General features: G+C 42.3%; 1 protein-coding gene across 2 annotated transcripts in view; it reads left to right on the plus strand.

Moving 5' to 3' along the window:
• Nucleotides 1-26,842, plus strand: part of TTC28 (tetratricopeptide repeat domain 28) — a 2,190,403-nt gene that overhangs the window by 1,876,897 nt on the left and 286,664 nt on the right. For both annotated transcript variants that reach the window (XM_029572102.1, XM_029572103.1), the window contains exon 13: nucleotides 26,302-26,442. In XM_029572102.1, coding sequence (XP_029427962.1) covers nucleotides 26,302-26,442 — 141 coding nt within the window. The remainder of the gene's footprint in view (nucleotides 1-26,301; nucleotides 26,443-26,842) is intronic.

The following is a 26,842-nucleotide window of genomic DNA, read 5'->3' on the forward strand; positions in this document are numbered from 1 at the left end:
TCTATTTCTAACTATGTTGTGAGGATCCGAATTTTAGAATCTCAGAATTCTGCTTTGCAGTAATTTAAATCGACTTCTGGTAAAGACAGTTTGGTTATTACTAGGCACTTAGAAATTTTTGAAATTAGATAAAGGTTTCTCAACCTTCGTCTATTACATTTTTCCGATCCCCTTTAATTGGTCCTGAGGAACTTGTATTGCAGTATATGAAAGAAGTCCTATGTATCTCTGAGGAATTTTTGCCTTCTGTGTCTATTATTTGCTTTCAAGAAAGAAAGGTGATGGTGTCTATTCTTAATTTGACTTACAATAATTTCTTAGAGCAATCTAAATAAATGATAAGGCTAAGTTACTGATCTCCAGCTCCTCTGAGGTAAGAATTTAATCATGAGGTTTTACTTTTGACCTAGAAAAGGGGCATTTTTGTTACAAAGATATGGATTTTTCTGGATGTCTGCAGACACTCAGGTTAGGAGGAGATCTTTTTTACAATTCAAAAATATTGTAGTAAATCTAGGTGGTTCTTTTCTTTGTTATCCAACACAATGTTTGATTACATTATGTGATAGTAGATATAACGTTTTTGAACCAAATCATTTGAAGGTTTTTCTAGATAGTAAGATTGCTAACCAGTCTGCTTCTGCTCCTAACCCTGTTTGATTTGCTGGAGAGAAGTTATTTATTGTAAGAAGGTTTCTTTAATTCCTATAATAATTTTCTTCTGCACGTGTCTTCAGCTGAAATAGTGAAAGGGTTAAATCTTCCAAAGAGTATGCTATCTCATGAGATGCTTCCCTGATCTGCCCCCTGCCCCTTTACCTGTCTGGTCATATCCCAGCATTCACGTCTTCCTGCATCTTCCTTCCTGAGGTACCTAACTGGGTGGCAGGAGCCCATTCCATGGTAACCAACTGTTGTGCCCCATCTGTGCTAGCACCACCATGATCATATTCAAAACTTGCAGGCCAGCACTTTCTGCTTGCTGATTTTATGTACTTTGCGAGCAGCAGCCAGGAAGTGCTGGCCTGTGCATTTTGAATATGCATGCGGTGCCAGCACAGATGCTACAGAGCAGTTGGGAGCTATAGGATTGGTTCCTGCTTTTTTTTCTTCTGGATACCTCTGACCAGTTTAAGTTTTCATAGCGAACTTTTCACTGATCTTCCTCTAGTCCAATATCAATAGTCCCATATAATTTTGAATAGCAAGAATAATCCCTCTCTTGAGTTTTTACCAAATATACAAGCATTTTACTAATTTTACTATTATATATATATATTATCTACATTTTATCTAACATATTGTGTTCTCCATTTTTTTTTTATAAAACTCTTATTTAACTCATATTTAAGTTGCACTAACTTAATAAGTTTTACATCTGATGATAACTTTTTATAATTTTTTATAATTTTTAATATCTAAAGACATTCAAATGTTTTCCCTTGTCTTTCCTTATAATTGGAGAGGCCTGTGAAACAACCTCTCCCAGCCAAGGCCTCACTTGTTTCCAATACTGTCTATATTATTACATGGTGTAATTTTTATTAAAATCGTGGGTTTGAAATGTATTGCCCATTTTCTTTTACTGTTGGGATTTTTTAGAAGATTTGTATTTAGCCTCTATCTTCTAGTAGCCATGGATAGGCTTTTTGAACCTGACTGCAATCCCACTGTCACATAATCCAACATTCTTGCTAATTCGATTCTAGTTTTGTTTACTCTTTCCATCATAAAAAAAACGTATGCCTGCAGAAAAGAAAGGATGCTCCCTGCTACTTGGATGATTCAATCCATTCGTCAAGCAATTGACTTGAACCACAATGTATAATATTACCCTGCCCAGATTTAAATGATTACATTTTTATAATTGTCTAAATCAGTTGTGATTCTGATGACAGCACTCTTTAAGCTCAAGAACGAGTCTCTGTGTCTGTCCTCTGATGGTAGATTGGTCAATTGGAAAAATGCTATGAAAAGCATCAGAAATAGAACCTTGAAGGCTTTTCCCACAAATCAGAGAAAAAGATATGACAGTGAACACTGAACAACCACAATGGTGATAGACAATTTAAATAAAAAATAGATGTCAAAATACAATTATTGAAAAATGCTCCTTGGAGTATTCAGATGCTAACAGTATTGCAGATTCCTGGAGTTTCTTTCTGATGCTTTCTTCTGAGTGTACTGTTAGCTTTAGAGAAATGATTTAATTAATTGGAGACCCAGTTATCTAAAGTTAAAAACCCTACATGTTGATGTCACCTTTAGCAGGCTCAGTATTTCATTGTAGCTTAGGGGTTGGCAAGTCTTGTATATGCTCCATTTGTCTTTGAGGATTTAATGAAACTTATTGTAGAGGTATTTCTAGCAAAAATTTAAAAAAAAAATGTAAAAATCTCCAGATCAATTAAAATAAAAGTTCTTCCCAGAATTTTTCTTAAAGAAAGTTTTCCAATAAATAATAAAATCTTCTTCCAGATTGGAATTTGTTGATCTTTTAAAAATACAAAATGAACCAGAATTAATAATATGTATGTTAAGCATGACCTGAGGATCTTAACCTGCTCTGATTCTCTTAAGCCCTGCATGCTAGGAACTGTAGCTCTTGCATCTCGCTAGGCAATGTCCCAGAATGCAGTGGGATGAGAGTTTAAGGACCCCGGGTTTCAGTCAGCCTGTTAAAGCTGCCAGGGGCCAAGTGAAAGCAGCCAAATGGATTGAGCCACACTACAGTTCTTTCACAGTCCTGGGCCTCCACCTTGAGGATCTGTTTCCAGCTGCTTTGAAACACACGAGTAATTGAAGTTATGCTTACTGTGCATATTTTGCCGTGGCAATAAAAGTGATAAGATATCTTGCAACATTCATGCATGTCCCTCAGTGTGGGAAGGGAAGGATTTGCTGGTGCCAGCTCATAAATGCTCCAGTAATGTGTAAAGAAAAAAAAAACAAGTCAGCTTTTGAATGGGGCGTCCTTTAAACTCAAGGTATTGTCATGGTTACTGCTGATGGGTAACATATGCTGTGAAAGGAAGCCCTTAATGAACTATTCTTTCCTGTCTTTTTTAAATCTTTGTGTGAAATTAAATCCTTGTTAAATGATGGCGTTTTGATGTGGTTAATCACACAGCGCTCAGCTGTGACCAGGCATCCTGTGAGTGGCTCCCACTGCCTTTCTTGTATGGATTCCTCCAGACGGTGCCTTTCCCTTCAGTTTTTATTTCAGTGTATTCCAAAATCAGCCAGTTTGTAATCAGAATCTGTCTGCATCCATATGTTGTACCACTAGAATTTAGCAGCTTATATGGTGGGTTTCTCGCTCGCCATCTACATGTAGATGCCTTTTTAAATGTTAAACCACTGCAGGGCTGTGAGCTTGTTTCACTCGTTGCTCTTATAAACATTTCTCCTATTGCAGAGAAAGAGGGCTTGATTGTACTGAGTGGGGTGGGAAGGAGTGCTGCCTGGAACTGTTGCTGGGGGAGGTCAGGTTGTGTTTGTACTATTACTATTATTTTTTTTACATTTTGGGAAAAATAATTCTGTGCCAAAGACTAGAGGAACTTGCTCCATAAGTTATTTTTATTTTAGGTAGAAAAACATTTTTTTTTTCCTTGTGGGCTGCAGGGCTTGTTTGAGCAGATAATTTATGTCTTCTAAAAGCATTAAAAGTCTGAGACATTGAGAGAGGTTATGGGTAAGGGGGCTGTAAATGCTGGCTTTCCCCAGCAGTGTACAAAATGATATCCTCCACTCATGAGCGTGGAAGGTCATCATGCCTGCTTGTCTTCTGCAGCGGCTGCTCTGTAAAAAGGTTGTTGGTTCAATAAGCTACTGATACCTGCTGCCCTTTGGAAATCATGAATGGGTAGAGAAAAGCTGTAATTTAGTGTTGCATTGTTCTATATTTTAGTTCTCTGTATATTGCTACATGACATGACAATTCTATCTCAAGATATCATGATGGTTCCAGTGTTTCTCTGAAAACACATATTTCACAGTTATTCTCTTTCACCGAACTGAGTACAAGATAACTAGCATTGTTGATAAAAATTAAAAGCATTGTAAATTTTCACATTGCTTTAACAGGCAATAAACATAATTCCAAAATTTCTAACTCACATCTCCTTGATGATTACTATGCAATGAGGAGAACAAAACTATAAGTTTGGGGTAATATTTCTTAAAGACAAATACTAAGAAAAGAGAATAGCAGGATTATCTAAATAATGCCGGTATTATTAAGCAGATCAGCTCCTCCTTCACTCCTTGAATTCAGGAAAAGCAACAATTGATCAGGCTCCATAAAAACAAACTTATTATTTCCTATATTTAGAATACATTTACAGGTATATTTTATCAGTATTTTCGCACCTAATTGGCGAGCTCTAGTACATAAGGACAACAATGGTTTCCTATGCAACTGCGTTGTTCTAATAATGTTCGGATATATCCAAATTTTCCCTCCTAGGTAGAGCTTAGACCTATTATGAAAGAAACTCTTTAGAACCATGTCCCTATCGGCAGGTATCAAAACTTTGACCAGTAGAACACCTCTCTTTTCAATTTGTTCCTCCTGGGTAGTCTCAAGAAATCCAGAGAGATTTTCAAGTAGGGATAATGACTCTGGACGCTCCCTTCGATCTCCATTGTCCTCTAGGGATGTGCAGAGGGACGCCATACATTGCATTCGGGATTCGGATTCGTCGGGGGCAGATACGTTGCATTCGGCCATATGACACCCCGATACGTTAATATGGCGATTTCTATCGTTTCCCCACTAAAATTAAATTAACTACAACCCCCCACCCTCCTGACCCCCCCCCAAGACTTACCAAAACTCCCTGGTGGTCCAGCGGGGCGTCCGGGAGCCATCCCATGCACTCACACCCTCAGGGCCGGTTTCAAAATGGCGCTGATAGCCTTTGACCTACTATGTCACAGGGGCTACTGGTGCCATTGATCAGCCCCTGTCACATGGCCATCTGTGCCATCTTGTGCTCCTACTGGCAGCCGATGGCAGCCTACTGGCAGCTGATGATCCAAGTGTAGGAGGTCAATCCTGCACCCCCGCTGGACCACCAGGGACTTTTGGCAAGTCTTGGGGGACCCTCCTGACCCCCACAAGACTTGCCAAAAGTCCACCGGGGGTCCGGGAGCGACCTCCAGCACTCCCAGCCGTTGGATGCCAGTACTCAAAATGGCACCGATTGCCTTTGCCCTCACTATGTCACAGGCTATCGGCGCCATTTTGAAACCTGCACCAAGGGTGTGAGTGCAGGGGATGGCTCCCAGACCCCCCACTGGACCACCAGGGAGTTTTGGTAAGTCTTGGGGGGGGGTCAGGAGGGTGGGGGGTTTGTTTAAATTGGTTTCTTTAGGTGGCCGAATAATTCGGCGAAGATTCGTGTATTCGTGGGGAATCGCGATACGTTTCGCTTCCCCATGAATACAACGAATATGGCCGCATCAGTTGCGGATTGCCAATATATAGGGACCGAATGAACACCCCTATTGTCCTCTGTCACTCCTCCACTTCTCTGTGCTGGCCCAAATAGAAAGTAAGCTTTCACAATCGTAGGCAATTCACCACTGGAGAAATTCAATATCTCCTGAAGATATTGTTTTAAGCTGTTCCTTAGGGGATATTAGTTTACATTTAGGAAAATTAATTATTCTCAGGTTGTTATATCTGAGATTATTTTCCAGACTTTCCAGTTTATTGCCTGTTAAAGCAATGTGAAAAAAATTTCAAAATGTTATTTTGTATTGACTATATAATGTTTCATTTCCTTAGTTGTAAAAAAAATTGTAAGCCTTGCCTGGAATTTAAGGCATGTAATAATGCTTTTGTTAATTGTTTAAAATTTAATAAAAGAATCCTCCTCTAAAAAAAAAAAAAAAAGCATTGTAACACACACAACAGATTTTACCAGTCCATAAGCCTCTCCGAATGAAATGCAGACCTGTGTCGATACTGTAAATATAGAAACATGGTTGTTCTTGGCAGAGAAAGACCTTTTGGGTGGGAAGAAGTAAATACTTTAGTTTTGTTTTTCATTTCTTGTTTCATTTTTGTGGTGTTTTTCTCTATGTATTTCATTTAATATATATTTAATTTAATTTGTTATAAAAACTAAATAAACATTTAAAAATAAGCCCCAAAGATAAGAAAAAAAAAAAAAGAAATGAGGCCTGAGCTTTCCTGTCCCCACCATCTATTCCTCCCACCCACAAAATGCCGGTGCCAGGATCTTCCCTGGCCCCCACTTTCCCGTTCTGGGAGGATCCGACAACAAGACCTAGGCCCAGGCCAAAGCTCTGTGGCCTTGCATAGGCCTACACAAAGCCCAGGCTTTGAGGCCTAGTCCTGACACCTCAGCCTAGGAACGACACTGGTGCTTAGAGCAGATGCCAAGGCCTCAGGCTAAGCCAGGGCCCCGGGGCAGCTCAAGGCAATCTGCTGCCTGAGGCAAGGGACGAGATGGCATCCCCTCAAGGCATGGCACAGATCAAATCAATAAGGGGTGTTTCTTTGTAGTCTGGCCCTTCCGGTGATTTCTAATACCGGGGAAGTGGAAAAGCAGGGGTCAGAGTTCTCAGAGGAGTGGCAGATAGATTGTCAGTGATAATGTTCTAGAAAGTGGACAATCCTGCCACATTCCTGGGAAACCTAAGACCTGCCTCCCACCTTCCCCCAGTTTTTTCCCCTGGAGAAGTAGGTGAATTGGGGGAGGGGGGAGGTCTTTGTGTGGCACACTCGCTCTGGGTCAGTGCAAGGGCGTGAGACACCCTAAGCCCTATGACCCCCCCTGCCCTCATCACACACAATTAAAAATCCTGCATTTATAATGATCAGTTTTACATGAAAAAGGACATTAAAGGGTAAATTTTAAAAGGGGCACATGGGCGTCCATGTGCGCACGGCTCCCAGCGTGAGCACATGGATGTGCTGATTTCGTAACGTGCGCATTGCCACGCACTTGTTATAAAATCGTATACCCATGAGCACATGTGTGCCCTTTTTCAAAACCCGGCTCTTCCGCGCATACCGGGAGTTACATGCATGGCTGGGCTGCTTTGAAAATGTGCTCGGCGTGCGCGCGACCTGGCCACGTGCGTACCCCCCAGTATTGGTGCGCTCCGGGAATTACAATTAGGCCATAAGAGTATAGTTTTCTGAAGTCAAAATATCACATAATAACACAACCCTGCAAAAAAAACACTGCATATAGTATTAGGCCTATCGCAATGTATGTTGGGTTTGGGCTATGCCCTCAGAAAGCCCCGGGGTAAATTGAATTACAATTGTGAAATATTTGTAAACCTCCCATACTTAAGGGGCCGATGCAATATGGTGCACTGAGCGGAGCGCACTGTTAACGTGCAGTTTGACGTGAGTAAAATAGGCGCTAATCAATCCCCTAATACAATAAGGGGATTAGCGCCTATTTAATGCGCGTCTAACGCGGAGTGAATGCAATAGCGCTCTTCATATGCAAATGCACGTGAATGAGGCTATTAGGCATTCACTCCCGATACAAAAAGAAAAATGTGCGTCTCCGATGCACATTTAACTGTCATCTATTGACGCCTGCCAGGAGCAGGTGTTAATAAATGTGCGCATCGAAAAAAAGAATAAAAAGAAAAGAAATAAAAGAAAAAAAAATTTGATGATCTGGCACATCACAAAAACCGACGCCGAGTTAATCAGCGTCGGTTTTCGTGGCTGTCCACCACTAAGGAAAACCGACGCTGATAAACCTGGCGTTGGTTTTAGAAGCCCATGGGGATTACTCACCCTCCTCTCCTCCCTTCCCCTCCGGGTTCCACTCACATGCTCACCCCACAGAAGCTCCTGGATATGCTGAAGAAAATGAATAAAACAGACGAAATGCTTCCCTCCCAAGGCTCCATGCAGCCCCCTTCCCATCCCAAGCTTTATTTGGCTCATCGATCCATCAACCAACCCCACCCCCTTCCTAGTGCCTCTCAGCCTTGGCATCTGTTTTCGTGACTGCCGTATGGTGGTCACGAAAACCGTCTGGGTTCGCGTTAGCAACCCCCTAATTTAAATGTTGCATGGCGCCCCCCTTTGGGGCGCCATGTGAGTATTAAGAGAGTGGGCGCTGACTGTTCAGCGCCCGCTTTCTACACGCCTTTATTGCATCGGCCCCTAAAAGAGCACTAGCTGCCAGCCCTCAAACAGTAAAAATCCTAACTATGAAAAGGCAGTGCTGCAAAAATTACACCAGGCCCTAAACACCAATACATTTCCTATTAGGAAAACAGAACAAACCAAGCTGCTATAGATCCCTACACAGAAATTACATGCCAGCGGAATACCTCACCTCAGTCACTTATGCAGAACACAGACAGACTCTGACAAAAGTACAGAATAAAGAGATCATAAATAGAAATGAACTGAAAAAACTCAACAACCAGCTTGAATGCAGAGCAACAATAGAAGAGATAACCTACCTCAAAACAATAATATCAAGAAATAGAAAACATCAATCATAATAGTAATAACATAGTAATAGAATATTTCAAAACAGCAGATGAATAGAATCACAGCCAATAATTACAAATTCATAACAATTATAACATTTCAAAATAGCAGACATAAAATAACACCCAATAATCAAAACTAATAAATATTTTTTAAAATCCTCACTTTCCATTCTTGGCAACTTTTGATTTCCAGTCAACCTGAGATTTCCATGGATTATCATGGAGTGGGGGTGGGGGAGAGTGAACTTTCTCTCTCTCTCTCTCAATATATATATATAAATATATACAAATACACACACATATTCATGCTGTCTTTCAGATACTCATGCATACCCTGACATACCCACAAAGATTCTTTCACATGCCTACAGATGCTCTCACACATGCTCTCTCTTTCACTCGCACACAGATGATCTCACAAATGCTCCTATTCACACATACACACATGCAGCCTAGGCAGGCTTCTATCATACACCCAAGCATCCCAGGAAAGTTCCCATTCACACACATACACACCCATCACAGACAGGTTTCCATTAACACACTCACCCCCATCCCAGGCAGGTTTCCATTCACACACACTCACCTCATCCCAGGCAGGCTCCCATTCACACACCCACTCATCCTAGGCAGGCTCCTATTCACACTCAGGAAGACTCCCATTCACTTCCACATACCTACAACCCAGGCAGCCAGGATCCACGGGTCATTCTTCCTCTTTTGCTGCTGCCAGACTCTACCTTCTTTTTTTGGGAGAGCAGCCATTCTGTGGCTCCTCCTGCTTGCTGGCCTTGTGGTATTCAACACTTGCGATACTAGCACTTCCTGTATTTTCATCTCATGCATCACAAGATGAGAATACAGGAAGTGCTAGCTCTGTTTGAATACCACAGGGCTAGCACATGAAGAGGACGTACAGGATGGGCTTTGTCTTTTGCTCTGGTTTCCTGCTTCTTCCTCTGCTGGTGGGATGAGCTCCACCAGTAGCGGAAGGCCCGATCTTCTCCTATTCCTGCCATTAGGGGGATGGGCTCTACCGGTGGTGCAAGGCCTGATCTTCTCCTTCTCCTGCCACCGGCGGGATGGGATCTGCTGGCAGCATGCATATCTGCCTCCTTTTTTTAGGTCATCAGCGGGAGTTGGGAACCCCACTGATGTTTAGCTAACCAATCGGGCAGCAAGTTGAGGTGGCTGCCCGGCATTTATTCTGCCTAAGGCGGCTGCTTCACCTTACCTCATTATGGAACCGCCCCTGCTGGGGCCCAACACTGGGGTCTAGCCTGAAGACTGGGTCTGATACCTGGGCTTAAACCTAGACTGGGCTCAATGCTGGGGCCTTGTCTCAGACCTAGGCCCAACACCAGGGCATTGGCCTCAGTCTCGGCCCAAGCCTGGAGGCCAGAGCCCAGACCTCATAGCGTCGTCTTCTTCTTTCTTCTTCTTAAAATGACAGTGTCCGCTTGGGACACACTGGAGTTAACTAACTCCAGTGCCGCCTCCTTCAGTGGATGTCATCATTTTGTTATACAGTAGTTCATTTTTAAACTGCCATACACCAAAATGGTGACCTCTGCTGAAGAAGGAGTACTGGAGTTAATTAACTCTAGCACTTCCTCAACGAATACCTTCATCTTAAAGAAGAAGAAAGAAGAGAACAATGCTACAGAGACTGGGCTGAGGCTGAGGTCCAGGCATCTGTACCCAGCCTCTGGACCAGGCATTGGGACTGGGCACAGACCCAGGCATTAGGACCCAGATTCCAGGCTGAGGCCCCGGTGTCAAAACCAGGCCCTGGTGTCTGGGCGGAGGCCCCAGCATTAGGACCCAGCCTCCAGACCGGGCCCTGGCATTAGGCATGGGCTCAGGCCTTGTTTATTTATTTATTTATTTATTTAACAGTTTTATATACCGACCTTCATAGTAAATAACCATATCGGATCGGTTTACAATTAACAAGAATAAAAAACTGGGGTAACTATTCAAGTAAACGAAAGATAAACAGTAAGTAGGAATGAGTCAAAGTTACAATCAACAAGGAAGAGAACTTGGAAGCTTGCAACAAGCTGGAAAGAAGATAAGGCAGGAAATAAATATGAAGTGATGCCATAGGGCGTACGGGTTAAAGCTTAATGGTGCTTTAACCTGGGAGAGTCAGAGTCCATTCGTGAGTATAATCATCATAACGGGTAAGCGTGAAGGACAACTAGTGATTGTCTGGTGGGTCGGTGAAGGCTTGGTGAAAGAGCCAGGTTTTAAGTCTTTTCTAAAAGTTAACAGGCAAGGCTCCACTCTGAGACTTGAAGGGATGCTATTCCAGATAGATGGGCCAGCTATCGAAAAAGCTCTGTCTTTGGTCATCGAGAGGCGTGAAGCTTTAGTAGGGGGAAATTTCAGGGTGCCTTTGAGAGTATCTCTAGTTGGTCTGTTAGAGGAGTGGAGTTTGAATGGGATTTCCAGGTCGAGTTGAAGATGATGATGGATAGTTTTATGAATTACGGTGATTGATTTGTATAGAATTCTGAAATTAACTGGTAACCAGTGTAGGTTCCTGAGGATGGGAGAGATGTGTTCGCTGCGGCTGGTACTGGTCAGCAATCTCGCAGCCGCATTTTGTAACATCTGCAGTGGTTTGGTAGTGGATTTGGGAAGGCCTAGGAAAAGGGCACTGCAGTAGTCTATTTTGGCGAACAGTAGCGCTTGGAGGATTGTCCTGAAGTCGTGGAAGAATAAGAGTGGTTTAAGTCGTTTTAGAATCTGTAATCTGAAGAAACAGTCTTTGGAGGTTGTGTTGACCATTTTCTTAAGGTTTAGATGATTGTCTAGTATTACCCCAAGGTCTCTAACCTGCTTGCAAGTAATGTGAGAGATGTGTGGAGATGGTGGGGAGATATTGATTTCGTTTGAGGATATGTGGAGCAGCTCTGTCTTGGAGGCATTAAGAACCAGGTTTAAACTGTTGAGTAGATTAGTGATGGATAGAAGGCAGTTGTTCCAATGGGTGAGCGCTTTTGAGATTGATTCTGTTATCGGTATTAGAATCTGCACGTCGTCTGCGTGCAGATAGTGAATTAGGTTGAGGTCTGTTAACAATTGGCAGAGAGGGAGGAGGTAAATATTAAAGAGGGTAGGAGATAAGGAGGAACCCTGATGTACGCCAAGAGTTGATTTAGTTAGGGGTGACTCTTTATTGTTGATTTTGACTTTGAAAGTCCTATTGCTGAGGAAGGACTTGAACCAGTTGTGGGCAGATCCGGAGATGCCGATGTCTGTTAGGTGATCCAGCAGGATGGTATGGTTGACGGTGTCAAATGCCGCCGAGATGTCTAACAGGACCAACAGAAAGGAGTGTCCTTTGTCCAACCCCATGATAATATGGTCAGTAAGTGAAATGAGAAGGGTTTCCGTGTTGCGTGATTTACGGAACCCATATTGCGATGGGAATAGGATCTTGTGGTCTTCAAGATATTCAGAAAGCTGGGTGTTTACCAGTTTCTCTGTTAGTTTGGCAACAAATGGGAGGTTAGAGATGGGTCTGAAATTAGCTGGTACATTAGGATCTAAGTTGTGTTTCTTGAGGAGGGGCTTGAGTGAGGCGGTTTTTAGACTGTCTGGGTAGCTTCCTTGCGTTAGAAGGCTGTTTATGATGCCGGTCAGAGGTCCTGAGATCACATTTGGGATGAGAAGCAGGAGTCTCGATGGGATGTTATCAGCCAGATGGCTTGATGGTTTCTGCCTTTTTAAAAGGGATTCAATCTCTTTAGTGGAGATTGACTCGAAACTGTCAAATTTGGGTCTAGTAAGAGACTGGAGATTCTCACCTGGCTTGGGAGGTGTAGTATTTGAAGGCAGGAGGGCGAGTGTATTTAAGATCTTCTGTTGGAAGAATGTAGCGAGCTCATTAGCCTTGGAAAGAGCTTGTTCGTCTGGAATAGGTGGGGGGGTAGATTTGGTGATTTGTGTCACGTAGGCGAATAGGGCCTGGGCATCATATCGGAAATGGTGTATTTTGTTTGCATAGTATTCCTTTTTTTTCTGTAGAATGGCGGTCCTGTAGTGATGTAAGAATCCCTTGTATGTAGAAAGGGTAGAAGTGTTAGGGGTTTTTCGCCATCTGTTTTCCTTATGGCGTAAGGTCTGTTTCATTTGTTTAAGTTCAGCGCTGAACCAGGGTTGATTTCCCTTTTTTGTTGGGTTGATTGATTTGGAGACTAAAGGGCACCATTTGTTTGCGACCGCTTCTGTAATCTTTTGCCAGGAGGATAGGGCTGAGTCGGGGTTAGCTAGGTCTAAGTTAGAAAGTTCTTTGGAGAGCTGATCGCTGAGAGTATCCGATGGACATGTTTTCCTAAATTGAATGGTGGAAAGGAGTGGGGCGGTGTGTGTCTGTTTGTGTGTGGAGAAGGAAGATTCTATCAGGAAATGATCTGACCAAGGGATCGGGGTACAAGAAGGTTCTATAGTGCATGTGAAATTGGAGTTGATGAATATTTGATCCAAAGTGTGTCCAGCTTTATGTGTGGGGCTGTTGATGGTCTGAGTAAATCCCATAGCGCTGAGGGTGGTGAGGAGGGCTTCGCAGTTTGCAGAAAGAGGTGTTGCGTTTGTATGGAGGTTGAAATCCCCCATGATCATTGTTGGAAGGTCTGAGTTAATATGTTTCACGATGGATTCTATGAGGGGTGACGGGTCCGTTTCTAGAACTCCCGGGGGAGCGTAGACTAAGAGTATTTGTAGATGTTTTGACTTGACTAGACCCATTTCCAGTTTGGACTTTGTCTTGATTGAGAGTGCGGTCAGTCTGAGTTCTTTCTTGGAGGCTAGGAGGAGTCCACCTCCTCTTTTTTTGTGTCTATGGAAAGTGAAAATGTCATACGTCTGGATGGGTAGTTGGTTGGTTAAGGCTATGTCCGAGTTTTTTAACCAGGTTTCTGTGATGGCACAGATGTCTGGGTTGGAATCCAAAAGGTAATCATTGAGGATATGTGTCTTCTTAGTTAAGGATTGCGCATTGAAGAGGGTGACTGATAGAAGCGTGAGGCCTAGAAGTTGGTTCAATGGAGATGTCATGATAGGGATAATTCTTTTTTGTATGACGTTAGTGGAATTAGTTGAAGGTATTCTCCTTTGGTTGTGGATGATTGGGATGTTGTAAATGTGCATGATGCGTGGAATTCTGGAGGAGGTTTAGTCTGCGAAGAATGGTTGAAAGAAGGTGTCTGTCTGATTGAAGAGAGGTTGGGAAGATTGTTGAGAGTGTTTGTAAGTTTGTTGGTTCGGCTGGAGGAGTGCTCTGTCCTCCATAGTTGTGAATGGAGTTGTCTGACCGGTTGCTGGCGGTGTATCTGTCCTTTGAGGTAAATAGTGTGACTGTTTAGAAGGCTTTACTTAGGTTATACATGCGAGGTGCTGTAATGTCATTTAAGTTATCATGTGGATACAATACATGTGCAGAAAACAGGTGGATGCAGGCGGATAAAATACAATAGATGCAGGTGGATGCAATACATGTGCAGAGTGTAGGTATAATACAGGATGCAGGTGGAGTGCAAGTATAATACAGAATATCATACAGAATATAATATAATATAAAACAGAGTATAATACAGAATGCAGGTGAAGAATTTTCAGTATGCAGGTGGATACATTACAAGTATGAGAATCCGTGCGAGATACAGGGCTAAGCACTGATGGTACAGTATAATAGATGCAAGCTAGCAGGTGGGCCTTGCGGGCATTTGAGTGCCGGCTCGGGGGGGGAGGGGTAGGCCCTTACCCTGCGGTGGTGCGCCGGTTGTTGTTGGATCCGACCGGGTCCAAGGGACTAGGTGGATAAGATCTGAGTTGCGAAGATAATAGTTATAGTCTGTATGAGGAGTAAAGTGATCCTCATTGGTCCTGGACAGTTCAGCGGAGGACCGTGGCCAGCCTTTTTTGGTGGGAGTTAGGTGGCAATGGGGTTCTTGAGGAGAGAACAAGTTAAGTGGTCTCCCGTACGTTAGGGTCCATAGAAGAGACACCCAAAGAGGCTCACAAAGGAGCGCACTAAGGAGCAGGCTCCTTAGGTCGCGCTCCTTCGGGTGCGTGACGCCCCCAGGACGCTCCGTTACTTTTAAAGGGCCAAATCCGAGCGGGGATAGGCCGGCTGGGGTGGGGGTGGGAGCGTTTCAACTCACCACGTGGTTGCAGCGTTTGTCTCTCTTTTTTTTCAGCTTTCTTTAATTTATTGGTTTTGGAGCCCTCTTTCACTGCCTTAAATCTGCTGCTGCTGGCTCACTGCTGGGGGTGAGCGGGCTCTTGCCCCGATTGGGCAGCGCCGACCGCGCGAGCCCCTGCAGAGCTGAGGGGAGACGGATCGCAGGGAGGAGGGAGGCACCAGGGCGCTCCCTTACTTTTAAATCCGAGCGGGGAGAGGCCGGCTGGGGTGGGGGTGGGAGCGTTTCAACTCACCACGTGCTTGCAGCGTTTCTTGTTCTTGGCCAAGGCCCAGGGGTCAGGACTAGATCTCCAGGCCAAGCCCCATTGTTGGTCCTGTGTTCGGGCCGAAGCCCCAGCATCAGGAAGTGGCCTCTGGACAGCATTGTGCTTTGGCCTAGGCTTCGGCAGTAGAACCCAGTGTCTGGACTGGGGCTTGGCGTTGGGCCGCGCTGTCGGATCCCCAATGTATCAGGTAAGTGGGGGCTGGCTTTACTTACCCCAGCAAAATTGTTTGGTTCTTGGCCAAGGCCCCAGGATCGGGCACAGGGCCTAGGCAGAGAGCCCTGCATTAGGGATAACTTTTGGACTGTGAAAACTAGCAGTATTTTGTTGTATTTCCAATTGTTTTGTTTTGAGAACAAAATGAGAAGAACTAGAATATTTTGATTTATTTCCTGTTTGATTTCTCCCAAAAGCCCATCCCTAAAGGACTTGTGACTCACCCATTCTGCCCAATTGTCCCTATTTTCTGTGTCTCCACAAATCTTATGTAATCTCTGATTTTCTCCCTCTCACCCAGTAAATATAGTAGTGTTTATGTTTACTGAGGTGAATTTACCAAGGCTGATATAACCATAGTAAATCATGTAGGTAGTAAATTAGGATGTAAGTGACTTTCTCACCAGCTGCAATTGTTTTCAAAGACAGAATTTTTTGATAACATGATTTACTTGTTTGTGTAGAATATAACACATGTAAATGAAATATAATACATTAATGCATTTTGACGTGACATTATTTAATCCACTTTAGCACATTGGACCGTGTTAAAGTTAATGTGGAATTAATGTTGACTAATATAAAAAAAGGTTAATGAACTGCACCATGTGCAAATTCATGTAAAGCAATTCATTAATATTACAGTGGGTTACTACAAATTGTGTTAAGCGACTGGCTAATGCTAAATCTTAACTACACCTCAGGAAGTGTAGTTAAATTGTAGCATATGCATCTAGAGGCTAATACAAGGCCTGATGTGAGCCATGGTCTCCCTACTCAACTCCCAACATGACAAATAAATATCCCCATTCCCCAGCAGGTGGGCCCAGGTCAGAAGTAGTATGTGAAGGCAGCAGGAGCAGGTCAGGTCTTTCTTCTTTTGGGCTATCTTTGGAAAGAGAGCATCTCATTTAACATCTGCTTTTCTTAGATTTTATGTCCTTTAGTACATTAGGCATTGCATTGCCAAGTAATGCTGCATAAAAATCGGGCTTTATCATGTTTTAATACATTGGCCTTTTGGAATTTTCTTTCCCTAGAAATGTTATTGTAGCTTTACTAATGTTCTGTTTTTATTTCAGGGAGAGGTATAAATAAATAAGTGAAATGACATGTACAGTCCTGGCCACTTGTAAGCAATCTGTGGTATTCTGCCTATATGATAAGTAATTGGAGTGAATAATCACACATACAGAAATAAACATATAGGGAAAGGTGAAAGCGCTATATATGTGTATATTATTATTATTATTTGAATGTTTTACATACATCATTCCATGTGAGAATCACAGGTTCACAATGGTGAACAGGTTTGACACTCACTGAAGTTCAGTTACAGAGGTAGGCAAACACACCAGTGATAAACAGAGAAAACAATCTAAAACTACAGAGGTAGGCCATAGATTGCTTTGGTGTCCTGCAAATGGTGCCAGCCATGTGTCAATGAATGTGAAAATGAACAGACTAGGAAAAAACTGAGCAAGGGATTATTCTTGGATCTCATCATCCTCTCCTCTCCTGACATACTAAAAATGAATAACGTGGATGTTGTTTATGTTGTTTATTATTTGTAACATACTAATCCTTCGATTCTGTGAACTTCAGATGTTTGCAAAGTGTACATGAGTATATATCTCTGTGGGAGGACGTAGAATAGCCCATGAACCAGGCCACAAATCTTTTTTTTTTTTTTAAGCATAAGACAATCTCCAGATACTCATTGGTTTACATGCCTCAGTAAGTTTACAGAGTTGAAGCCAGCTCACAGCAGTGATTGAAACTTGGAATTCTTTGTTTGTTCATAGGCCAAGTGTAAGCACAAACAGCAACTGTGTAAACATTGCCACACAGTCATCAGCCTTGCAGCAAAGGGATCACCTCTTATAGAGACAGGAGAGTTCCTATTTGATCTTTGACCTCTATGCTTACAGTAGCACCTGGATCAAGCCTGTGCCTACAATGGTAAAATTCTAGAGACGGCATACTTCATGCCACCCTACAGGCCTCCAATCCCATTCTGCTACTCTCCCACCCTTGCAGATCTCCAGTTTGATTTTATTTCCCGCTGCCCCTTCCTAAAACCAATCTGAGTGCCAGCTCCGATGCTGGTCTTACTGGTGTCACAAGGCAGCAGCATGCAGGGACTGAATAGATTTTTGTGGCCCTGTGTGCACAGGCCCTGCCTCTGGTACAGAAGCCCAGAAGAGGTGTGGATGCTTTAATGCCTTGACCATGGCGGGTCCGCACGCTTACTCAATCCCTGTGTGCTGCCTTGTGCTAATAGTAAGTTCAGTGTCCGAACCAAAGCTCTGAAGTTGCTTTGGGGAGAAAGGAGTTAGCACAAAGAATCAGAGGACCAGATGAAGATTGAGTGGGAAATGAGCCAGCTGGGAAGGTAGATGGAGGAAAAACATTTCATGTCCACATAGGGACAGGTGTTCTGTAGGGGAGAAGGCCTCATAAAACTGAAGGTCCCAGGATGGGAAGTAGTACCCAGGTGAGGCAGAACACATAATCTATCATTGGATGTGATGGTGGCTTCAGTGCTATATTCACTTGTTTGTTGGAAACTTATCAAGTTTTTCTCTTATCAAAACTAAAGGCAAAATTAACTGTACCTTTTTCTTTATTTATAGAGGTATACCAGAATGGAAACACTTATAAAATGGCATTTCTGCCTGCTGACCTTTTTTGGTTGATGAAACTAAAATGCCTCATAAATTCACTAGTATCTTTTATTCTTAGAGAGAAAATTTAGTTAGGGGGAGGAAGGGAATATTAAAAATAAAAAATCTATATTCTATATACACACAGACATATATATATATATATATATATTCCTAATATAATTTTGTATATTACTATTAGTGAATATCAGAAATTACCATCCAGTGATATGTAGGAAATATCTGGTGTGGATATTTTACATTTGATTATCAGATTTAACCAATAAGCTTATGATACAAATTCATTAGTTTTAGGGAACAGATAGACACTTTGTGAGATAGTCAATTAATTTATTAGCAACATATGTGAAAATGAGTAATATGGTACAATTATTTCTTTCCTTTCTTTGATTTCGGTTTGTTACAGTTTTAGTTTTACAGCGCAAGCACTGTTATGTAAGATAAGCAGAATGTAAATGTTATTTTTAAGCTCAACTTTGCACTTAAAAATTACGCAATTGCCAAACTAAATTAGCCAAACTGAAAAGTAATTAAGTGAATGTTCTCACCTTCTTTAATACTGCACAGGTCCTTAGGGCTGCCTCGATTCAGTGAAGCCCCTTTGGTGGATGACAAATAAAACCCAAAAAGTTCTCACTGATGTCTCCGTGAGATATGATGGCAGAAAAAGGATAAGATTCACTAATTGGCCAAAAGTCCTTCAAGGGAATAATTGGCAAACAGTTGCATTTACGTTACTGAACAACTGTGCTGAGTATGAACTCAGTCTTAGCTTACAAGTCACAGTCTTAGTGACCTACACAGGCAGTTCTGGCAGCAAGGCTCTGAAACCCACATTTTGGGAAGTCCATGAGGAAAGCCATGGGGAAATGCCCTTAGCAAAGGCTCTTTGAGATAATGTCCCCAGGATTTATTATTTATTTATTTATTTAACGTCTCTTCTATACCGATAGCCGTTCGCACATCGTATCGGTTTACATCGAACAAATAACTTTTGGGCAGGGCCCTTACAAGTAACAGTTGAAGATAATTAGTAAATGACAAAGTAACTAAAATAGGGGTATAATATGCAATTACAGTAACAATAACTATTGTTGAGACTGGGTAGCAGATACAACTGAGTACCTGATTCGATTATGTATATCGAGAAGGTCGGTATATAAAAAAAAACTCTAAATAAATAAATATAAATATAAATATGTCTGTTCAGATAATGTCAGACATCCAAGTCCGTCTGGGTAACTCAAAGTCTCTCTTGAATAAATCTGGATTGGATATTGCCACCTCCTATAGACACAGGATTGGTGGGATGTAAATGATGTCATCTGGGTCCCGATGCATAGGAATATTCTCATACGTTCATTAGACTCCATCAGCAAAACGGGTGTTAGAACGATACCTATTTCATAGCTGGTCTCAGGCTGGATACAAAGTTTTATAATGGACATGTCCAAGGTTCTCCTCTCATTTGGGAGGTGATGACATCTCTCTACTATGAAGAAACAAATTCAGTCTTTTTTCCTCTGTGTGAAAAACTGCCTCATATAAAATTGCCAAAATCATTACATGGATGTAAAACTCCATGTCTGCATTGCTTTAGGCCTGCACTTTATACTCAGTCTGTGTGCATGGCAGTAAGTCTCAAAAGTTCTTGATGCACATCCTTTTTTAAGGTTACTGCAATTACTTTACAGATGGTTGCAGCTGTTGTTACTCCAGATATCCCTGCAACATGTCCTCCTCATTTCACAGGCATTAACTTCACTTTTCAGTGTCAAAATGATCTTAAATTGAAAAGTGTTCCCTGATAACAAGATAGAAAGACAGGAGCCCTGTGTATGCCTCACAGTTTGATGCTTCAAAAACACACAGACTGCAACGCAGGCTAGATGACCTGTCAGCACAGTGTCGGTATGCCCACTATGTGAAAGCACCCAAAGGGGTACGAGGAGAAGGAACCAAAGTTGTGGTAATGATTATTAGACAAATGCATTTTGGTAAAAGTGAGACACAAAACCAAAAATAGAAAATTCAAACATGCACTCCATGTCTTAATATAAAATGTATTTCAATTCCCTAACTATGCCTCTTCCTTAAGAATCATATAGATGCAGATAATAAACTAAAGGAATACATACGTTCTAGGAGGAATGTGTACATTGGTAGATGAGACTAGTGCTGTAGTATTCAGAGATGTTAAAGGACAGCAGTATGGCAGCTACTATATATCAAGTTCAAAATAGAATATGAGCTATCAGAATCATAGGACAATCTCTGTCATCTTGAATCTATCATGGTTATTTGTATATATTTCATCAAATTAAGACAGTATGGTATTATATATGTCAGTATGGTATCAGCATATGTCAAAATTACGTAGTTTTTAAGATTTTAGAGAAACCAATAGTAAATAATGGCAGAAAACAACCAAAATGATCCATCTTGCCCAGCAAGTTTTTCTTTAGGGTAGTAATTACCTCTCTAATGGTTACCCTCAAGCCTTCTGTTAAGAGTAGTGACCCACTGGCATGAGCATGGCCTTGTATCTCGTTAAATAGTTAGCTTGACCCCCCTTCTCACTTGGTATACCTCAAATGCTCTGCTAAATCTGGGTAAGGAAATATTTCATGATTTATTTATTTACAAAAATGTGATATTTGAGAAATTACTCACCTGATCATTTTGTTTTCCATAGTGTAGAAGGATGGATTCAGGACCAGTGTGTTTATGCTCCCCTGCCAGCAGATGGAGATGGAGCCATCTAACGTCACAGTATATAATAGCCCTGCAGTGACCCAGCCTGCCAATATTCTCTTCAAAAGCAACTGTGGACAGACTAACAAAAACCTTGATTAAAAACATGATTAAATACAGATAACCAGAACTGTACTCAACCAACCATATACACTGAACTCACATAAGAGTCTAGGTTCCCCAAGCTAGGGACTGGATGAACACTTACCAGTAATTCCTTGGGACCCAGAGCCCCACAGGAGGACAATTGACACACTCATGCGGCAACCGAGGGCAGGAAGTAGAGTCCATCTGTCTATACTAAGGAAAACGAAATCATCAGATAAGTAATTTCTCCATTTCCTAGCATGTAGACAAATGGACTCAGGACCAGTGGGATTTACCAAAATTACTCCCCAATAGGGCAGGAGGCAGCCTGCATCTTCCCTGGCCTCCACATCCAGACGATAAAACCTGGAAAAAGTGTGTAAGGAGGACCACGTCACAGCTCAGCAGATATCAACAGGAGACAACAGACTAACCTCTGCCCATGACTCTGCCTGAGCCTTAGTGGAATGAGACCTAACCTGAGTAGGCAACGACTTTTCAGCATCCACATACGCGGCCCTGACCACCTCTTTAAACCAATGAACTACAGTAGCCCGCGAAGCCAGAGCGCCCTGCTTACTCCCACCATGGAGAACAAACAGGTGATCCATCTTTCGAAAAGACTCAGAGACCTCCAGAAACTGTACAACAAGACACTTAACATCCAAGGAGCACAAAAGGTGAAACTTCTCCACATCCTTGACCTTATCCAGAGATGGCAAGGAGATGGACTGATTCAAATGAAAGTCCAAGACTGCCTTGGGCAAGATGAATGGAGCAGTATGCAGCTGTAATGCCCCTGGAGTCACCCGAAGGAATGGCTTCCAGCAAGGTAAGGCCTGAAACTCAGAAATCCGACACGCAGAACATATAGCCACCAGGAACACAGTCTTCAACCGTAAGGAAAGGCTATGCAGTGATCAGAATGTAGGGCCCGCCAAAAGGTCCAGCACCAAATTAAGACTCCACAATGGAACCGTTAACCTAAGGTGCTTCACTTCCTTCAAAAAACAGGCCTCATCAGGATGAGACGACAAGGAAACACCATTCATCAGGTCTCTGAAACAGGCAAGAGCCGCAACCTGCACCTTCAAGGAGTAAAGGGCCAAGCCTTTATGCAATCCATGTTGCAAAAAATCCTTGGTGTTATTACTGTTATGTAACGATGGGATTGCAGTATAGATTTTGAGTGTCTTTTTTGCGGGGGTTTGTGTTAGTTCACAATGTGCCTGGCAGTGGAAGGTGTTTGTGCTGCTGTTACTGTGAGGTGACACCAGAATTTGAAAATATCTTTTAGTATGATGAGCTGTAAGGGAAACATCCAAGCTCCATTGTTTGGGGGAATTTCAGTGGATGCACAGAGTTAGAGAACTGGAGGTGCAGGATTTACATTGACATTCTGTCCCTCCCAATATATTCCTGACTTCACGCTCATAGCCATATAGAATTAGTTGAATGAGGCTATCAAATAATTATATAGTGTGAAACTGGCCAGCTTTTTAAAATTACGCAGAAGAGCCTTTGGACTTTTTTATTAACACTTTTTTTTTTTATAACCAGTTTTAAAGCAGGATCAGGATCCATGCTATAGAGGTGGGTGTGATGAAGAAATGTCATTTTGGCTCCCCCCCCCAAAAAAAAATCCTTCTGTCTAGAGACATCACTGATTTTCTGTGACCTTAAGCTTTAGTACAAGAAGGATTACGGGGGGGATGTTGGAGAGGCTCACACATGCATTGGCCCCCGGGCGCCGGAGACCCTTGGTGCACCACTGGGTTCAAACCATATGGGGCTGCAAGCGGCGGCAAAGAGGAGTGGAGATTTGGCGGCCGCGAGCAGTGCCCAACCTGCTCGTGACCCAGAAAACCATACAGTCGGTGGGCGTGATCGAGAACGATGTAGGAGTCGGGGCCGAGACCGGGGGGGGGGGGGGGCGCAAGGGAGAAGGCTCGCCTAGGGCGCCTAATCCCCTTGCACCGGCCCTGCCTGGTTGAATAACCAAGCTTTTATTTATTTTTATTTTTTTCCAGAAAGCAAGGTAATTTGGTTCTATGGATATGGGTAGGGAAACCTTGTTCTATATCTTGGGAGCTTAGCAGCTGAAAGCTCTCAGTCTTGTACAGTTTAGCTTGGCAGAAGTCAGGGAAGGAGAGGAAAGAAGAACTTTTTGTGAGGACCTGAGCTCTTTAGCAGGAGTGTAGAAAAAGAGGCTGGCATGGTATTCTGGTGCTTGTTTTACACATTTGAGGGCCAAGCATAGGGTCTTGAACCTAATCCTAGTTTCAATCAACAGCCAGTGCAGTCTGTAAAGGATGGGCCTTATGTGATTGGTTGATTTAGCCCTTGTTAAGATTCTGGCTGCAATGTTTTGCACAAATTTTAGTTGCTTCAAGAAGGATTGTGAGATGCCATTCAGTAGAGAGTTACAATAATCCAATCAACTGGTGATTAGCGTGTGGATAACTGAAGCAAGGTTCTGCTGATCAAGATAGTTATACAATTGCCTAATCTACTGGCAATACATAAAGGACGTTCTCACTACCATAGTTATGTGGGAATCCATTGTAAAATGAGGATCAAGATGAACCCTTAGACTATGTACCAAGTCCTTAGGCTGGGGGGGGGAGGGGGGTAGCCTTCAAGGCTCAGCCAGGAGTTCATATTTGGAGGGGTAAAGTCTGAGTTTATGATTGCTGAGCCTTTGGGTTACTGCTGTTAGACAGTTGTTGAGATCAGTGAAAGGAACAACTTGGTTGGATCCGAGCTTAACACAAAGTTGGATATCATCAGCAAATAGATGACATTCAATGTTGAATGATGGAATTGGGATCAGACCAATGTAGATATTTAAAAGAATTGGGGAAAGACCAGAGCCCTGAGGTTTTCCATAAATTAGGTTTTTTGGTGTGGATTGCTCATTTGCTCACATGATGAGTTGGGTTTTGTAGAAAAGATTTGAACCATCTGAGGGTAGTGCCTATGATACCAATATCCATTAGGCACTGAATCAAGAGATTGTGATCAATTGTATCAAATGCTACACAAATATCTAGTAAGACTCGTATATAATCACCACCATCCGCTTTCAGATGAAAACCATTCGTGATGTCTTGTAAGACAGATTTACTACTGTGTCCTTTGCAGAATCCACATTGGGGGTGCAGGATGTTATTGTCTTCCAGGAAATCTAGCAGTCTAGTGTATATTACTTTTTCTACTAGCTTGGATAGGAAGGGAAGGAGTAAGTTGCGCACAGTGGCAAATGACCGCTGTGCCGGGCACCTCTAGCCCCGCCCACCCCCTGGACCGTCCCTTTCGCTAATCCCGGGATTTACACTCGTGGCCGGGCCCTTTGAAAATGGGCCTGGAGATGCGCGTAAACCCCCGAAAATCCAGCCCTAAGGTTTCAGGTTGGTCAGAAGGTGTTGGTGTTGATACTTGGATGAACCACATATACGATCACTTTTGCAGAGGCCCACATCTTCTTAGAGATTCTCTTGCCCCATTACCAAACTGGTGTTCCTGAGAACAGGAGTGATTCAGTTAAAGTTACCAATAACTCCATGCCTAAGGGACAGTGAGCCAGACCTGGTTTTTTTTCTATTGCATAGAGATGTGGCACAGCTTTTCCTAGAGAAATCAGAACTGCAGCTCCAGGCATGTAAGTGGCGGGGTGAAACCAGGAGCTGCATTGCCCTGTCACTTACAGTATGGAATTGTAAGCAAGCTTAGATCTAGGAAGCCAGAGATTTGGTAAGTCCTACCACAACTCTTTGCAAAAAGAAATATTATTGTATTAATATCTGGTATGTAAAAAAAAAAAAGAAAAGCTTGAATGAATTCATGAAGTACTGCGGTGGCACTTGCTGCTGAACTTTGGACTTTGACAAAAGAAATAGACGTGAAGTAACTATATAACATAACAAGAATGCACCTATTGGTGGATCTAGGAAAATGTTCTACTGAAAGAAATAATTTTAAAGGCAACTTAGAATATACAGTGTATTACAAAACCATTAAAAGAACAAGATGTAGAAAATAACCCACCAGGTACTACAATGCTGGAAGCCTTATCAGCAAAATAATCATTAGCAATTTCTAATTCTGGAGCTCAATAAGTCAAGTTAGGTTTTTCTGTGATTATTATATTTTCCTTGTTTTACTCCAGATATTTCATTTCCTTAAGATTATTTAAAAAAAACCTAGAGAAAATAGTCCTTTCTCATTGTGTTTTACAGTAGCATTGCCATCTTATTAAATTTTGCTCAGATTTGAGAATGGGTTACAATGATCCTCAGTTCCTCTAGCTGAGCAATTCTGTTGCTTGTGCTTCTCAAAATTGGTAGACAACTTTACATAATAATCATTTTTAAGGATCTAATTCAGGGGTGGGCACTTCCGGTCCTCGAGGTCCACAAACCAGTCTGGCTTTCAGGATATCCCTAATGAATATGCATGAGAGAGATTTGCATGCACTCTGCCTCAGTTGTATGCAAAACTATGTCATGCATATTCATTAGGATATCCTAAAACCTCGACAGGTTTGTGGCCCTCAAGGACTGGAATTGCCCACCCCTGATCTAATTTGTCTATGGCATGGATCCCCCACACTTGGTCCTCGAGGACACCAGAATTTCCACAATGAATATGCATGAGAGCTATTTGTGTATAATGGAGACAATGTATACAAATAAATGTCCTGTATTTTCTTTGTGGCAATCCTAAAAGCGTGACCGAGTTATGGCTTTTAAGGACCAAGTTTGGGGACCCCTGATATATGGCCATCAGCATATATCTCAATATTCTTTTCCAGTTTGTAGGCAGAACTATATAATGGAATATTGCAGGTTAGGGTGCTATGTATGAACTGAAATGTACAAAGAAAGAATAAATAAATAAATTAGAACAAAAATCCAGGATTGTTTCTGCTCAGCAGACCTTCAATAAAGCAAGAAGCACAGTGACCCCAGACCCTTTGAAGAAGAAAAACAAATATTCAGATTACAAATGAAAAAAGAATCTGAGCACAGAAAGCTACTTCTGGGAGCATGAGGAAAGACATTTGGAGCAATTTTCAAAGCCTGCATTTTGGGACAAAGTGAGAAAGTACTTTTCATCGGAGGACTTTGCCCCAGTTTTCAAGGCAAAAGTAGACACGTTCATTTGCTTTGACATTTCTTCTCGGGTACAAATTATCTGCGGACATCAGCACCTGTTTTTCCTGTAGGAACTTTTTTCAAGGAAAATAACATGCATACATTTGAAAATGCTATCTAGGCATGTTATTTACTCCCCACCACCTAAAAATGCCCCTGGAAACGCTTCCTTTGAAGGTGGCTGAAAGTAAAGCACATGGTTTTAGCCACATTGAGAGGGGGCAGTGTTCAGATACAATTTACGTGGCCAATGGCTGTTAAAGTCGTCCTCCCCAAGAACTGCTGTGGCCACATGTTCATGTGAATTCTGTGGGGGTGGGTTCAAGGAATTCAGGTTCTGAGACGATCCACAGATGGCTTCTGCTCCTTCCCTTGACAGCATCCTTTTGTTCTTGGCTTTTCTCCTTCAGGGCCTGCAGCAGCAGTGAAACTGAGAGCGAGGCCGGGGACTTAATGGACCAGCAGTATGAGGAGATGAACAATAAACTGAACTCTGTCACAGACCCGACTGGATTCCTGAGAATGGTCAGCAGAAATAACCTCTTTAACAGGTGAGCGTCCAACATGGTTCGGTTAACGCAACATTTTTTTGAAGGTCCGAGAATTGCATGGATCCTAATTTGAAACTCAGCCTAATAATAATAGTATCCCAGGTTTTAAAGATAGAAATCACTTTCTTGTTGTAAGTCAGTCAGTTTTTTCTTATCTTGTGTTTGTGAGTAGAAAACTTGCAAATTGATGTTAACTAAGTTCCTGGCTGTCCCGTTTATTTTGGGTATTCTCAGGACAACAGAAAGACTGAGATTAGTGCATGGATAACTGAGGCAAGGGGGATTGACTTCTCAGTGCAGTACGGATAAGCAACTCAGACTGTGCTTAAATATATTATTGAGATGTCTTTTTTACCTTTGTATAAAATAGCTTGATTTTGATATGTGGAATGCTGAGGAA

This window comes from Rhinatrema bivittatum, chromosome 11 (assembly GCF_901001135.1).
Source record: "Rhinatrema bivittatum chromosome 11, aRhiBiv1.1, whole genome shotgun sequence".
Taxonomy (NCBI): domain Eukaryota; kingdom Metazoa; phylum Chordata; class Amphibia; order Gymnophiona; family Rhinatrematidae; genus Rhinatrema; species Rhinatrema bivittatum.